The sequence below is a fragment of the Pseudopodoces humilis genome, chromosome 1, assembly GCF_049639895.1.
Source record: "Pseudopodoces humilis isolate 2021_Gansu_Grassland_sample_001 chromosome 1, ASM4963989v1, whole genome shotgun sequence".
In the NCBI taxonomy this organism is placed as follows: Eukaryota; Metazoa; Chordata; class Aves; order Passeriformes; family Paridae; genus Pseudopodoces; species Pseudopodoces humilis.
Window position 1 is genome coordinate 147,563,008 of NC_142200.1, and position 17,265 is coordinate 147,580,272.

The window sequence follows — 17,265 nt, forward strand, 5'->3', positions numbered from 1 at the left end:
CATCTCAGCTTCCATCACACATTTGTTTAATTTCTCTTGAAGGACAGCTGTGGAGCAAATTTAGTAAGCTGCAAACAGGTTATTTGGGCAATGAAAATTACTCCACATAAACTCAAATAAACACAAATATCCTGCACTGCCACTGCTTAAAAATACCAATCTTATTGTTTGTGTTCCTGGTTTTACAGGATTTCTAAATGTCTCAAAGAGCCATTTATGAGGCTAAGATCATTTAAGATGTGTTTCTTTCATGGATTTCCATCAGCTAGAAACTGAAATATGATGAGGAGACAGATGCTGCATTATTTCAGCACCATACATGGCTCCTTGAGACACTGAAAGAGATGGAAAGAAAAAACAAATGCAGATTTGAAACTCAAACACAAGCTGAAGGATCAGTTCACATTCACTGCACTTCAGACTTTGCAATAATAAACCAGCAGAGCACATACAAACTTTCAGATCCCAAATGAGTTGTCACAGATTTTCTGTGATTTTGGGGTACAAGACATGATATTGTTCACTGTTCTTTGCCCTGGTAGCTCTGCTTTCTCACACAGTAGATATTTTCAAAAGTGAGCAGGATGGGAGAGTTATCTGGACCAGGAGACAGAGGACCATTGGTAATGTCAGAACTGTATCTCCTTGAGGGGTCAAAGGACATTCAGCTACAGGTTTAGTGCTTTTGCAGCAGTGGACACGAAATAGGCTTCGTGTGAAGTGCCCACAAAAAGTGCTGCCCTTCCCAGCTCTGTCAGTCACTGGCCTCCCTGAGCACACTCAGTCTTCAGTCTGAAAGATTTGTGCTCACCATGGAATCACAGAATTGTTAAGGTTGGGAAAGCTGTCTAAGACCATTGAGTCCAGCCATTAACCCAGCGCTACCAACATGCCACTAAATCCTGTCCCCAAGTGCCACATCTATATGTCTTTTAAAGTCCTTCAGGCATGGTGACTCCACCACTGCCCTCGGCAGCCTGCTCCAATGCCTGACAAGCCTTTCTGGGAAGAAATATTACCTAACACCCAATCTAAACCTCCCCTGGCACAACTTGAGCCCATTTCCTTTGGTCCTATCACTTTCTACTTGGGAGAAGAGACAGCCCACACCAGGCTCCCACAGCCACCCTCCTATCAGGGAGTTGTAGAGAGTGAGAAGGTGCCCCTTGAGCCTCCCCAGCTCCCTCAGCTGCTCCTCACAAGCCCTGTGCTCCAGACCCTTCCCCAGCTTCTCTGCTTATTGATAACACAGGCGTTTTCAAGATGACCTCTACTGCTATATAAAGGTTTTAATTCACACAAGGAAAAAAAGGCAACAACTGATAAGCCATAATCCAGCTGCAACGTTCAGCACTGCAGTAATCAGCAGTGTGCTGGAAAAGCCTTCCAGGAACACCCTGTAACTGCATTTCACAGAAGCCTTAGGATAATTTCCTTGCCTGCAGTGCCATTCAATTGCTTCTAATCACCTCTCTATCTCCCGGACCATTAGGAAGACTTATTCCTGGGGCTGACAAATACACCTCTGCAGAGCAGGAGTGCTTGTCATGTGTCAGACAAGGAGCACTAAAAATAAATCCCCCTGTGAAAAAGACCAGTATCCCCTATAAAAGATTATCCCACCTTGGAAACACACTCCAGGCATTCAGACATTCATTCCCAGTTCAGAGGAGAGAGATCCTGCTTGTTTGCTAAACAGCTCTTCTTCCTTCTTTGCTCATGATTAAAGGAAAGCATTTTTTTCCTTATACAACAGAGATGTTGAGTTACTCTCTTCTCTGCCAGGACCCAGACCCTTGTGCTGGGTGAGAGCTCATCACCATCAGAGGAAGCTCTGCAGTCTTGTTGGTGAAATTCACCTTGCAAGCAGATCAAATTTTGTACAACTACCTGGACCTGCTTCAGGGTAGATGTTTCATATTCTTTAGAATATTTAGATTCCCTCAACTGGACCTCCACTGAGAATAATGGGAGCTTAGACACCCATTACTTCTGAATTCACTTACAGACCTATGGTCTGGTCTCTGCAGAGGACTGGAAGAGCAGAGGGGTGCTGGGGTCATTTCAGACTGAAGGAAATGCAGGGATTTTGTTTGCATGCTTCCCTCTAGAAGGAAGAAAGAAACCTCAAGATGTTAAACTCATCTTCTTGAAAGTGTTGTCACAGGAAAGCAAAGATGACTTGGCCTTAATGTTCAGACAAATGGAAGTTAAAAACTTAAAAATTGGTTCCCCAGGCATCTATTGAAAGTAAAAAGACAAGGTTTTGTTCCTGTGCTTCTTCGTGTCAACTCATCTCTTGAGATACAGAAACATCTTTCCTGTTTCATTGAAACACAGAGTCAGAGAATGTTTTGGGTTGGAAGGGACCAAAGAGGTAGTTGCCAAAGAGGCAGTTGTCCTGATATGAAGGAGTGTCAGAACACTGACCTGCCAGAGTTAGGCAGGGCCCAGCTGTGCTCCTTCTGGGCCTTTGGAAAGCCCTGCATTTTCAGATTAACTCACCAGCTAAGCTGAGCCTCTGCTTTTGCACCACAGTGAGGAGTGCACAGACATCCTCACTGCCACCTGCATCCTCGGGGTCACTTGACCATGCAGAATACCTGGAGCTCTCTCTACAGCTGGGCTGATAGCCAAGATTCTTTTCCCCTCTCTCTCTCTCTCCACTAATGTGGCTGGTGCTGGCAATGCATCCCAGAGAGATTCTCTGGGCTTTTCACATAAAGAGGTGTCTGGGGAATCAGGTCACAGCACACAACACAATCCAGAGAGTAAACACAGTGGAGTAAACCACCAGGTTCATGGAGCTGTGGAAGCTGTATGCTGATATCAGCTGCCTTTCCAGGGTTTGGACTATGTCTGTGTGAGTAGCCATAAGATACCAGTGATTCCAGGAGTTGCACAGAGTTTTTGAGTCAAAGCAACATTTCTCACCTCACTCAAGGTTTTTAAATTATTCAACTGAATGAATCATTTACTCTCAATCAAATGAACATATTTTTTCTCATCAGAGATCCAAGGGTGCTCTGTCTCTCTGTTCTGATTAAAAATTAACACCGACCCATCCAAGACTGAGTCAGGCAGGAATCTGAGCTCTCACAATACATATGCAAGAGAACAACAAGAAAACACAACGCAAGCAGGAGATTCAGTAAATCTCCTTGCACATGCACTTCCAGGTGGTCATGATTCAGTTATTTAACCTCAGTCTCTCCTTCTTCAGCCCATGTTGAAAGAAATGTGTGCCTCCTGCCTGAAGCCAGTCTATCCCATGGAGAGTGTGGTCACTGACAAGGTGTGTGTGCACCGCTCGTGTTTCTGCTGTCAGGTCTGCGGGAGGAAGCTGAGGTGAGTCGTTGGACCTTGGTGTATTTATTTTTAAGGAATGCCCAAGTAGTTTCCACCAAATCTGTCCAAGGGTAATTCTGACAGAGCAGGACTCAGGAAATGAGAAAAAGGGCAGGCAATTTCTCTGATCCCATCTGCGTCTCCATCACTGGAGGATGAAAACTGCCTGCCTCAAGCCTGCAGATGCTTCTGGATCAGGAATCTGCACGGATGGTGGTGGGAGGGTGAGCTACAATAAACATTTACAGTTTGAGAATACTGATAGGAGATGTAGTTGGAGGAGTCATTTGGGTGCCTCCTATGTTCACAGAATCATTAAGGTTGGAAAAGGCCTCTAAGATCATTGAGTCCAACCATTTACCCAACTCTGTCCACCACCAAATCCTGCTCCCAAGCATCACATCAAGCCAGGTATGTTGGAAGGCACCTCTGGAAGCCTCCACTCAGCCTTCTCAGGCCCAAGGAGGGCAGCAGTTCAGGAAAAGTCCAGGAGAGGTGTGAATGACTATTGTGGAGGTAACACAGTCTCAGCTGGGGCCCTCTGAACATCTGACCACCAGTGAAAATGGTTCTTCTTGCATCTCATCATAATTCCCTGTGTTACAACTTGTTCTCACTGCCTCTCATCCTGTCACTGCCCCTCTCCAGGAGCACTCCAGCTCTGTCTTCTCTATAACATCCCATAAAATAGACACACACAGACATGAGTTTCTTCCTCCCAACCTTCTCCTGGCAGGTCCTGGCTAAGCCAGCCCTCAGCCTCTCCTCAGATGACACAGGTCCCTCCCCACTTTAGTGGCTTTTTTCTGGATTCCTTCCAGGACAGCAATGGAGGTTTTTTTTGCTGTGAAGAGCCCAAAACTGGACAAAGTACTCCACATGGAATCCTTCAGAAATCCAATACAGAGGAAAGTTCACTTCTCTTGGCCATGCAGCTCAGCCTGTAGCTGGCTGCCCTGTCACCAGGGCACAATGCTAACTTGTTTTCCACATGTCAGTGGCTGACACAGCCACCCCCTGTGAAGCTGCTTGCAATGCTGTTGTCCCCAGCTCTGCAGACACTTCCTCCCATCCTGCAGTTGCTGTACCATGGGAGCCCTGGGCACTTTTACCTACAAGGTCCATGCTGTGCATACAGGGGCAGAGATGAAGCACTGGTATGTAGCCTGGCCTGTAAATGAGAAAGGGATTGCACATAACCTGGGCTACAGCCCCCAGAGGTATTGCAAGGAAATGTTTAATTTTTCATGTTGTTTTGGTGTTTGAAAGAAAAATCAAATATTTTCTGGGAAAGCCAAGACTACTTTTGAAAGGTTTCATTCTTCAACCCCCTCCCCCCTTCCCTACTGAAAAATGATTTTGCTGAAAGCCTGTCCATCAGTGCTACAGCTCTCCTCCCACACAGACACTGACAGCTGTGCCAATGTGTGTTTCCAGCTTGCAGAACTATGCTGCCCTCCATGGGGTGTTTTACTGCCAAGTCCACTACAAGCTGATGGCTGGGGCTGGAAGCAGAAGTGAGATGGAAAGGCTGGAGCACCTCCACGTTCAGCATGGACCACAGCCCCAGGACTGGTGTAACAGGGACAAAAAGGCTGAAACAAGAGAGAAACGCTCATTTTTCAATGCACAGTGTGATCTGCAGCTGGCTGAGCACAGGAACAGCAGGGCTGTCCTCTTAGGGAACAAGCTCAGAACAGTCTGGCCACCTTCAGAAGCAGCCTTGGCTGTCAATGGGAAAGGTGGAAATGGACTGTATTCCTGGAAGAAGCCTGCACTGAGCCTGCCAACCTACCAGGCTGCAGGCAGCAGGGCAGGCAGGATGGTGCTGAGGGGTCAGGAGGGAGCAGTGGAGAAGGGGAGATTCTTACCTGGAATCACCTACACCAAGGAAAGAGAGCAGGTGTGTTCCTGGCCCAAGAACAGAGAGCAGAGAGGCCATGGAGAGATTGGGGGTGGGGGTGTGACTGAAGGGAAGCGGGGTGGGAAGGTGTCCCAGCGAGTGGCTGCAATCCAGCAGGCTCAGCTGAAGAGAGGACCTGCCTGTGCCTCCCTCCCTCCTGTCCTGGAGCCTGTGAAACCTCTGCCTCGTGCCTCACCTGCTCCCCACCCTACACACCAAAACACTAAATCCACCCCGAGGATGAACCTGGGGGGCACAGGGGGCTGCACTCTCACTGCCACAGAGGCCCCAGGGACACAAAACAAGGTCTGTGGGTCACTGAGCACACCCAGAGAGGGAGGCACAATCACAGATGACAAGCTTGAACTGATTGTAGCCAGCCCAGATACTGCAGGGACCAAGCATCACCTCGGAGAGGGAATGAACAGCACACAGACCATTCATGTGCCAGGAGAGCCCAAAACCAGAAACACCACAAATAAAGAGTTAAAATATATAGCTGAGGATGTAGATCCCCCTGAAAATGCATCAGAACAAGCCCATTCCCCCTCTGGTATGTTGAGGACCTCTTCTGTATCTTCTGGTTCCCTGGAAGCAGAAGGGCTGGGTGTGTCACCTGAGATCACTGAAATATTGAATGAGAAATCAAAGGCAAACACCAGAGAATTCCCTGGGAAACAGATGCCATTAACTCTGGGGGGAGCTGTGCAGCCATCCAGCAGAAGTGAAATGCCTGGAACTGACAGCAAAGGGGCAGAATTTGAGATGACAAAGGAAGAGAATCCAGTAACTATGTCAGAGTCTCTGGAAGAGCCCAGTCCTGAGCATACATCTCAGGAAAATGAAGCTGAGAAGAGCAGAGCCTCTTCACCTGGTTGTCCATACAGGACAGATGATCACAATATGTCTTCTTTACAAGAAACAGAACCTCAGGACACATGTGGCCCACAGAAAAGTAACACTAATGAGGGTATTTGGAGACATGATATTAAATCATCTGGCAGGGATTTTCTAGTATCAGTAGACACATCTCTGCAAGGAAATTGTGCCACTTGCCCCTCATATGATGAAGTCAACAACCCCAAATCAGAGGATTCCAGGGAAGTTCTTAGTGAAAACACCTTGCACATTTCTGAGCAACCAGCCAAGACATCAGAATATTCCAAACCAAATACATCCTTGGATAAATCCAGAGGCCATCCAGTAGGTGAAGGAAAAGTGGATCTGAAACTTCCAGGGGAAAGCAGTGTGTCACAGACTGGTCCCCACAGCAAGGGGGCCAGAAGCAGCCAAGGCTGTAGAGAGACATCAGGTAAAGGTTTCAGGCTTGGGAAAAACCCTTTCATTACCCTTTTTGGCTCTGAAGACAAAGGCAGAACTCCCAGGAAAGAAACAACCCAGAGGAAACCCACGAAACCCCAAGCAGCCCTTGCCACTTTGTTCGGTCACACCTCAGAGAAGAAGCAGAGTCCACGAGAAAAACCTGCAGGATCTTCAGAACAAGCAAATACTGATGGCAGGACAGAAAAGGCCCAGGGCCTCCTCAGCTCCTCCAGCCAAGCCAAGCAAAATGCCTCCAAGAATGATCAGCTGCCACAGCCTGGAAAGACAGAGGTGTTCCCTAAACATATCCAGGAGAGCTCTGGAGGATTCTCTGGCTCTACTGCGGGGAGGGAGACTGATGTCCTGTTGTCAGCTCCCAGCACAGCCATGTCACATGAGGACAAATGTGAGAGAACTGAACTTGACATTCATGATCAAGTGTCTCTAAATAGTCAGGTTTGGCAGCAACAGGACAGCTGTCGGCCCCCTCTCATGCCAGCACAGAAAATTCAGAAAGAATCTGCAGGAATCTCAAACCATGGAACAAACTCTCTACAGCTTCCTCTAGAGCTTGTGCCTGCAGCTGACAACAGCAAAAATCTCACCAGAGAAGGGAATCATCATGATGCTCACCTGCCAGGATCCCAGAACCTGCTGAGTTTGGATGTTCAGGACACAGTGGAACAGGATGGGATATTTTTTTCACCAGGCAATTCAGAAAAGTTTTCCAAGGATGCTGAGCTTCAGTTCGGCAACATGGATTTTCTGGGGAGCAGTAACTTTTTCTTTTCTAGAGAACAAGATTTCCCCAGTATAGCAAATAAAACTCCAAATTCAGATTTGCAAAACTCAGAGGCAGAAACTCCACCTTACTTTGATCCAGATGCTTCAGATTTATTCCAGGAAATCTCATCAGAAACAAATGCTTCACTAGAGCTCTGGGACACCTCCAGCCTCTCGCTTCTTGATGGGCAGGATGAGATTAATATTGGAGACCTGGAAGGGATTCAGAGCTGTGAACTCCTGCTGCAGGTGGATCCACAGTGCCAGGCTCCAAAGGCAGCAGAAGAAATGTTTGGAACGGGTGTCAGTGCTGAAGGCTCCACAAAAAAACATCTCCCTACACAGGATGACAATTTTCCCTTAACATACATGTTCAGCACCTGTGCTGCTGAAACCTCTAATCAAGGTGTCTTTGATCATTTTGATGTTGATTCAACCAAAATGGGCCAGGAGGCTTCTGAAAAAATGAGCAGGAGCAGAAAAACATCAGGAAGCAAAGAAGATTATGACAGTCTGTCTTCCGAAGACTTAGAGACGTTAAAGTATGACCTTTCAGAGAAGGAGTTCTTTATATAGGTAGAAAAAAAAAAAATAGGTTAAAAAGACCACACAGCCTCCCCTGCAGCACAGCTTAGCTGAAATGGGACCAAAAGTGATTCTTGAAATCAGCTGTACAATGATAAGCAAAGAAAAGTGAAATTACCTTGCCAAGGTCAGAAGGGCAGAGGAGGAACATGAACCCTGGTGTCTTGAAGTCTTGGGGTGTGGGGACATTGCTAAATCTGGTTTCCCTGTGCCATTGCACTCTGCTTCTCCCTGACTGCCCGTTGCATAAATATTGCATAACATAAATGTTATAGGAGTTAACAATTATACTAATGATAAACAAGCTCACGAGAAACCCCAGAGGGTCAAAGCATAAACATGTGCACTATGAAATGGGTCATAGAGCATATCAATACACATGTTTTAATCTGCTGTCTGTAAAAAACAAATAAAAATAAAGGTGTTAAAATGATTAATTTTTAAAAATGATTAATTTTTAAAAATATTTTTAAAATAGAACAAAATGAAATAAAATTAAATAAAATAAAGAAAATAAATTAAAAATAAAATAAAATAAAATAAAATAAAATAAAATAAAATAAAATAAAATAAAATAAAATAAAATAAAGAAAATAAAATAAAATAAAATAAATAAAATAAATAAAATAAAATAAAATAAATAAAATAAAATAAAATAAAATAAAATAAAATAAAAATAAAATAAAATATAAAATACCCCAACAGTCTCCCTGCCTCACCTGTGCCAAAATAACCCTGTCTCTGTCAGATCTGCTGGAGGAATAAAGCTGCTTAATGACTGCATCTGCTGCAAAGCAGTGTCAGTGCTCTGTGCAGGGAAACTGCTCAATCAGCATAAATCAGGGAAAAAAGGGATATCCTCGAAATTTATATGACTCATCAAATGCTGAAGTCAGTCTCACCTTGGGGTGAGCCAAGGGGCCCAGTGTAAAGGAGCTGCTGTCTCAGAGCTGTGCCTGAAACCTGGCCAGGCTGTGCTTGGAGGTTGAGAGGAGGCTTGCAGAGATCAAACACCTCTCACTGGAGTAGTGGGAAATGGTCCTGTCACCTGGGCAAGAGGTGCTAGAGTGATGCCCCAGATGAGTTGCCACCACCAGATGACACCCATAAACCTGATCTCTCCCTGCCAGCCCTGAGAGGAAGAGGGAGTAGGCAGGAGCACCACAGTTAGTGGGTATGAATCCATTTCCCCACAATTCACCCCAGCACAGTGGTGTCCAAAGGGGTCTCCAGCCACTGTCACTCCTGATGTACAGAGAAAAGCCAAGTCCATGAATTAATGTGTCAATGCTCTATTTCCTGCATGAGGCCTCATTCCCAGGCAGTGGTTTCTCCTTCTGAACTTTTCTAGGGTGCTCCACCTCCCTTGTCCTTGACAAGGATGTACAGGTTTCCAGGTGTCCATCCCAGGCCTTCCCTGGGACCTGCTGGTTTCTGGTGCCCCTTGACAGAGGCTTCTCTATTTTCAAGAGGTTTTGCAAGCCTCAGTAATCCACCTGAGCAGAGCTGCTGGACAGAGAGAAATAAGCCCAGAATCCCTACAAGTGGGGCTCCAGGAAACAGTCTTTCTCCCTGAGAGATCTCCACCATGTAGGACTGACCCACTCAAATGATGGAGACAGTTCTGAAAACACCTTTCCATGAGAAATGTCATTTGAGGGTGACAAAGGACTGAAGCTTCCCCAGGGCTTCAGATGAGCCTGTCTGGTCATGGCTGGAAGAACATCTTTAAGGAAGGAGTCACATCTGCATTAGCACGTGGAACTCAGATCTGAGTCACCCCCAGGGAGATTTTATTGTCATGAATTGGACCTCTGCCACAGAAATCACTGGGGGTTGAGGAATGGGAGGGAAGACCATGAGCCACACACAACAGGGTGAGCCTGAAGACTTGAGCTTGTTGCACACTGATAGGGAAGGAAGGACACGGACACAATGTCTCTGCCAGAGCAGATCTCAGCCAAGTCATCCCACCAAAAGGCCAGACATGGATTTAGGGTAAAAGGAATCTCTGGAAGTCATGTAGCTCAGTCTCCTGCTCAGGGAATGTCTCTGAATAACAGCAAGTCCTCTCACACAAGGATGTGGATGCAGAGCTGAGTGATGTTTGGCTGTGTGGTGTGTGCAGATGATAAATGCACAGCACTGGTGTGAATTTGCACAACTCTAAGTAACATTTACTCCTCTTTTCCTTTACCCTGAACAGCACTAGCCAGTATGATCTCACTCTCCCTCTCCAGCTTAGGGGCTGATGCTTTAAAATCCAATATTCTTCTCCTTTACTGATTTTTATAAGCACAACAGAGCTATTCCTACTCATGAAACACCAGTCCAGGCTTGTGTGACCCAGGAGTGACTTTGTTGGAGGCTCAGATATGCTATGGGCATTGAGAGGAGATTTGAAAGAGCAGGTTAGTGATGTGTTCTTATCTCTGGTAAAAGCAGCCAGGAGCTCTGGTAAAACCAACCTTTGCCAAGTTACACACAAAATTTCACACACTGAGGGCAATGCAGTTTACCAGGAATAAAGATACAAGCCACTCAGGGAGTCCACCCAGGAAGCAGCTCAGATATTCAGCAGAAATCAGGTTAATCTGCTTTTCAAGTGACATCAGAACCTCAGGCCAAGCCAAGCCGGTGTCATTTCCCAAATCCTGTGTGCTCTGAATGTCAGTGTGTGTAACGTGCCATTTTCCCCGAGGGTACTGTCTAAGCCAGGTCTTTTTTAGGATTATACCCAAGAAACTGCAGTTTAGATCTAGTTTTATGACTAACAAAGGTTTCTACAAATGAAAACAGAGAGCTTGGGACACAGATGTCAAGACCAAGTCTACTTGGACTACCAGCCATATTTCCTGATCCAGAGAAGTGTTCTGCTTCTTACATATAGTCTCCAGGATGCATTATATAGTCATTAAACCACTAAAGGGAGCAGCAAATTTACTCTTGTTTGCATCCCCACACCCAGTAAAATTAACCCTCATTTGTTGAATCCCAAATTCATGCCTCAGACAAAAACCTTATGTTGCAGCAGAGTTGCCTTCAGGTGGCCTTGTGACACATCTCAGGCTGGAAAAGGACAAGATGTCACTATAATGTCTCCAAGAGTGGCAGTGCTCTGGCACCTTTGTTCTATTCCCAAGAGCAGGGAGGGAATGGCTGGTGACAAAGTGCATGCTGGAGGGCTGCACTGTATCATCATAATGGACTGCTGTGCCAGTGCAGGTGCTCATTTTATCACACTGGATTAGGGCTTTAGTGCTCACACAGTTTAAACATTAATATTTGCCTATTTAAGCCACAGGCACCAGCTCAGCCTGCTCACAGAAGTGCTCACCATGGCTGAGTTTGGAGATCTTTTATGTGCTCTGGGGGAGTGTGGGCTCTATCAGAAACTGCTGACCCTGCTCCTCTCCCTCCCACTACTTCTCAATCCATTCCAAATGGTTGGCCAAGTGTTCATGGTTGTGAACGTGCCTCACCACTGTGACACCAGCTGGATCCGCGCCATCGGCCCCAACCTGACGGAGGAAGAGCAGCTGAACCTCACCCTGCCCCGGGGCACGGACGGGGAGTTTGAGCAGTGCTCCATGTACTCCCCGGTGGACTGGGACCTCCATTCCATTGTGGCCTATGGGCTGAATGACACCGAGAAGTGCATCAATGGCTGGGTGTACCCCTCAGACCAGCCACCGTCCCTGCTCACCGAGGTCTGTATTTGCTGTTTGATGAGATCGGGGCATGGAAAGGAGGGGGTGGGAATATCCTGGCCTGTGGCTTGGTCAGCCAGTGCCAGCTGTGGTGCAGTCATGTTGAGATTTACTGCAGGGTTTTGCCTCCATCACAGCAGATGGCAGCTGGAAGCCCTGGGAGGGTGTCACAAGAAGGCCATGATGAAGATGCCTGGGGAGGGCACAGGCAGTGACCATGGGGTGTGAGCCCAGCACGTTCTGCTCACCACCTGTCCCTTTTCCAGTATCCAGACCCTTGACTTCATGATGTATCTGCCTGGAGGGGCCTTTTGGCCATCCCTGCCACAGTATCCCCTGTTCTTCAGCCTGGTTCTACTCACATCATCTTCTCTGTGAAAGACATTTACCTTCCAAGTGCATGTCTTTGATATTTCTTGGCCTCCTTCAGGGCTGCTATAAGACATGCCAGGGGCCATGCAGTTGAGCAAAAGCCTTATCAGCATCCTCAACTTCTCCGTTCTGCCTTATACTTTACATGATAGTGGTCTGTCAAAGATCATACTTGTTCTTGGAGGTCTTTTCCAACCTAAATGATTCCATGATTCTGTGATTCTCCCTCTGTGGACCTTTGTTCCTTTCTCACTTTCCCTCACTCCTTCTCCCTTCTTTCCTACCTGCCAGCTCCAGAATTTTCTCACAAGTACCTTCCTCTGAGGTGGAACAGAGGAGAAAATCCCACCTCTGGCATTTGCAAAGGCTCTTTGGTGTCCCTGAAGCACCAAGTCCATTTCAGACAAGGCTTCTCTGGAGGTTTCAGCAGCTGCATCCCTTCCCATTCCTATGCTGGTCCTCCTTTATCAGAAAAAGCACTGCTCTTCTCCTCTTTCCACCCTGTCCTGTCTTCTCAGCCAGAGAAGGAAGCTGATGCAGCTCTCACCTCAAGGTCACACTTTAAACAAAACTTGCCAACCAGGCTGCTCCCTCAGGGATGTTTGGGCTGGAGGGGAATCCTGCAGATCCCAGCACCCAGAAGATGTGCACCAGGTTGCAGAGGCATGCTGAGAACCTCGTGTGCCCATCCCACCATTGGTTTGAGTCCTAAGTGCTCATCATGAAGGGTTCAAGCCCTTGTGAGGGATTCTCTGCTGCCAGGGGCTGAAGCAAGTGCTCAGGCACCCGGATCCTGGATCCACCATGAACCAGAAAGGCTGCCCACCTCCACAGAAAGCAGCTGGCCTCTGTCAAAAGCAACAACATCTCTGTTTTCCTTCCTGCAGTTTGACCTGGTGTGTGACAGGATGGTCCTGAATGATGTCTCCCAGTCCATCTACATGGCTGGGCTTCTCATAGGAGCCATGGGCTTTGGGATGCTAAGTGACAGGTGAGGAGACACAGTTCCTTCCCAGAGACACTGCCCAGCACCCAGGGACAGCCCAGATGAGGGTGCAGACTGTCCATGCACTGAACAGGAACTGCTCCCTTCACAGGACTCAATCCCCTTGCCTGAGATAGCGCATCTGGGGCCACCTGTGAGGTCTGGAAATGTCTCAGGGTTGAAAAGAGAGGTAAATACAGCCTTGTGGAGGAGAGTTCTTCAGGAATCACAAGTTTAGCCCCTGCTGGTGTCCCAGGCTTTGCCAGAACCATGATGGGTCATCACTGAAGACACTGATTTTTCTGCACATTATTTTATGGGGTGTATAGAAGAGCTACGTTCGCGTGGCTGTCAAATCTCCTCTGGTTCTCAAATCACTTTGCATCCCTTCTTGGCTGTTCTCTCTCCCCTTGGGGTATCTCCAGGTACTGACTGGGTCTTCTCTCTTCTTCCACAGGATAGGCAGGCGGCCAGTCTTTCTCATCTGCATCTTCCTCCAGAGTGTGTTTGGCCTGGGAACGGCCTTTGTGCCCCATTTCTATGTGTACATGGCCTTCAGGTGTGTCGTGGGAGCTGCAGTATCAGGAATTATGATTACAGTCGTATCCCTGAGTGAGTGGGAAGCCCCTGCCCTGAGGCAGCAGATGTGGCCTCACAAGATACAATAACAAAAGAGAGCCCAAAACAAAGTCTGAACCTTTGTTTTTCCTCTTAGTCACAGAATGGGTTGGTGTCGCCTACCGGACAAAGGCACTGCTAATGACTCACACGGCCTTCGCCATCGGGCAGATGATGGTGGCTGGCTTGAGTTATGGGATTCGCAACTGGAGGCTGCTGGAAATTGTAGGATCTGCTCCTATGTTTGCCCTTTTCTTCTACATCTGGTAAGCAGGAGCAGGGCAGAGCTTCTGGAAGACACAACACTGATGTGAGGGGTGGGAATGAGGAGGTGGCAGCAGCTCAGAACCAAGCTGGGCCTTTCCCATTGGAGTGCAGGTGCTGGAGGAGCTGCTGCAGAGCTCAGCACATCTCCCTGGGCACTGCACTGCTGAGAGCAGCAGCTGCTTTGCTTCAGGTCTTCAAATGTAGAGCCTAAATTTAAATTTTACCCTAAATACATTTTGGGTATTTAGACCCATTGATCCTAGGGGCCATCCACTTTAGAGTTGGGCTTGATGATCCTCGTGGGTCCCTTCCAACGCTGAAGATTCTGGGTCTGATTCTGTGGTGGCCAAGGCTTGCTGGACATGGTCCCAGAGAAAGGGGCTGTGGGGGGACTCAGCAGGACACAGCAGCATGTCCTGGCCTCCTCCTGGCAGGGTGCTCCCAGAGTCAGCTCGCTGGCTGGTGACCAAAGGCAGAATCGAGGAAGCCAAGAAGGTTCTGCAGAAGGCGGCAGCCATCAACAAGCGCAGCCTCCCACCAGAGCTCCTGGAGCAGGTACTGGGGGTTCCTGTGCTCAGACACTGCCCTGCGCCTTGCAGCAGCCCCTGGAGCTCAGCTCATCCCACAAACGTCTCTCTGTTCCCACTGGGGATGCTCTGGCCATGGGCTGCAAGGGACTCCAGCTCCTGCTGCATCACACGGGGACGAGGTCAGGGAAGAGGCCCAGCTTCTGCTGAGGCTCAGCCTGGAGCTTTCTGGGGTCACCCTGGGCATGTGGGAGGGACTGAAATGCTTCCCTGGCTTCTCTCCTCTCAGGGTTCCAAGAGTGTGACTGATGAGCACAGAGTGTCTCTTTAGTCTCAGGGTTTCCATGCAGAAGTGCCTGAAGGGGAGGGAGTTCCCTCCTTGCCCACCCCAAGGGTCCTACACTGGGGAAATGTTCATCCTGAGGAACCTCTCAGTCACCACCCCTGTTCTGGGCACCCAGAGCACAGAGGCACGAGCCCAGCCCCACTGGGCTGCTCTCCCTCCTGGAGCTCTGGGGGTCACAGGCCTCTCCATGAGGCTTTCCATGGTCTGCAGGTGGCAAAGGAGCTGGACATGGCTTTCCTTTTCCTGCTCTGACTCTTTGACTTCCTGTGTTTTGAAGCTGAAGACTGAGAAAGAGGTCAAGTCTGGAAGTTTCCTGGATCTCTTTCGGAAGAAGCACCTGCGGAAGGTGACTTTAATCATGTCATGTGTCTGGTAAGACATTCCTGGCTCCCCTCTCTCAAAACTACTAGGTGAAAGAAAACAAGCTGATGGTTGACAAGAATGGTAAATTAAAGTGATTTTCCTGGTAAGATATGTGTGTATGTCTTTATCTGCTATCATTCACCTGCACATACTGGACCAGATTTACCATGTCTGGGCATAGGAAGAAGATGATTATCCATAATACTATGGGTTTTGTTAGAATGGCTTGAGTAATTACTGCTTTGGCTATCCGTGGGCTTTGGAGTAATTTTGTGCCCATCTAGGAGCTTTGGGTTCAGTTTAGAATTTGCTGGCCATATGGAGATCCATTCTGCTTTATCTCCTGCAACTACATCCAGCAGAACTGTCAAAGGCAGTGACTAGAACCAGCACAGAGATCATTGGGAGTTTAAATAAGTCACACGTGTTCTAACCTTTCTAACTGCTGGTTATAAACCCTCATAAAACCATCTGGTGATGTGTTCTATTCCACTTTACTTCAATTTCAGGTTTGCAGACAGCATTGTCTACTATGGGCTGAGTCTCAGCGTTACAGATTTTGGCATGGACATCTACCTGACACAGCTGGCCTTCGGAGCAGTGGAGCTTCCAGCTCGAATTTCCTGCATATTCCTGCTGGACTGGTTTGGGAGGAAGAAAGTACAGGGCATTCTCCTGCTGCTGTCTGGCGTGTTATGTCTCATCCTCACTGGCATCCCTGAAGGTGAACCTTCCCAGCCTGTGAACAGAGCTGGGCAGAGCCCTGGACATCCCTACCTTTGTTCAGACCCATCTTCCCATCGTGGCAGACCCACTCTCACTCCCACAAGCTCAGCTGCCTCCACTGTCACAGCCCAGGGTGATTCATCCCCAACATTCTGGCTTCCCCTCACCTTTGATTCCTTCTCCCTCAGGGCTGTGCCTGGTTCTTCCACGGCTCCTGGCCCTTGGCAGGCAGAGTCCATTAACCACCACCATGACATAACCACCTCCTGGTAGAAAGGTGTAGCAGAAGAACTGCTTTAAAAGTCACCATGTCTCCCTTTCTTACATGAAGAGGAAAAGCAGATGCCCACTCCCCCTCATCTGTTTGCATCTGTTTGTGCCCCAGTCCATACCCCACCCCTGCTGCTGTGCCAGTGCTGTGAGTGGGACTGAAGGTAATAGTGGGGCTTCCCAATGCTTCCAATGGGACGTGGCATCTCCAACCAAACAATCCCCAGATACCTGTGGTGGCTCAGCAGCTCACTTCATTTGCAAATCTAGAAATGCCCAAGGCCTCAGGAGAAATCTGGGTTCTCTTTGCCAGAGGGTATTTTCCAGGGAGGGGTATGCTGGGGATCATTTCCAATGGGTTAGGTGGTAGGTTTGCTTAGCAAGTGTAATAGAAAGAGCTGTCCCAAGAAATCCCACTGCAGAGAGTTCTGGTCCCAAGTGAACCACCCCCTGGAGGTCACAGTGGTTGCCTCTCCTCCTCCCCTCAGACCAGCCCATGGCAACCACTGTCCTGGCCATCATCGGCAAGTTCACATCCACCGCCGCTTTCTCCACCTCCTACGTCTACGCTGCTGAGGTCTTCCCCACCATCCTCAGGTGAGATGTCCTCACACATCAGGGCTTCCTTCTGCCATGGCTGGAGGTGGTGATGGGGCCACATTCAGTCCAGGAGTGTTGACCCCTGCCCACACCTCCTGCTGCCCCTGTCTCCCCAGGCAGACAGGTGTGGGGCTGTGCTCGACCATGGCGAGGGTGGCCGGGATCCTGGCCCCGCTGATCATTCCCTTGGACCAGTACCACCGGGCCATCCCCATGGCCATCTTTGGGAGCATCCCTGTGGTGATGGCCCTGTTCTGCATCCTGCTGCCTGAGACCCGTGGCACTGACCTGGCAGATGACACAGGGGATGACCAACCTCCAGCTCAGGTGGGTACAGGGAACTCTGAATTTAAGGAAATAATATCCAAAACTGCAAATTTAAGGCAAAGAAAAAATGACAGAATCAGGGATGAATAGAGTCTCATCTCCTCCTCTCTCCTTATATTCAGGAGCAGAAAACTGAAGAGTTTCTCTGAGACACCAGAGATGATGACAGAGACCTGGAGAAGGATGTCTACAGATGCTCAAAGAGCAAGTGA

The 17,265-nt window shown here is 48.3% G+C and overlaps 1 protein-coding gene across 1 annotated transcript; it reads left to right on the forward strand.

The window, feature by feature from the left end:
- The first annotated feature begins 11,280 nt into the window (after window positions 1–11,280).
- On the forward strand, window positions 11,281–17,265 carry LOC102100192 (solute carrier family 22 member 13-like). Its single transcript, XM_014256731.2, is given in 10 exon segments — window positions 11,281–11,652; window positions 12,912–13,015; window positions 13,467–13,621; window positions 13,725–13,893; window positions 14,329–14,449; window positions 15,045–15,139; window positions 15,640–15,854; window positions 16,615–16,723; window positions 16,843–17,053; window positions 17,179–17,265. Coding segments are annotated over 10 exon segments (1,638 nt in total).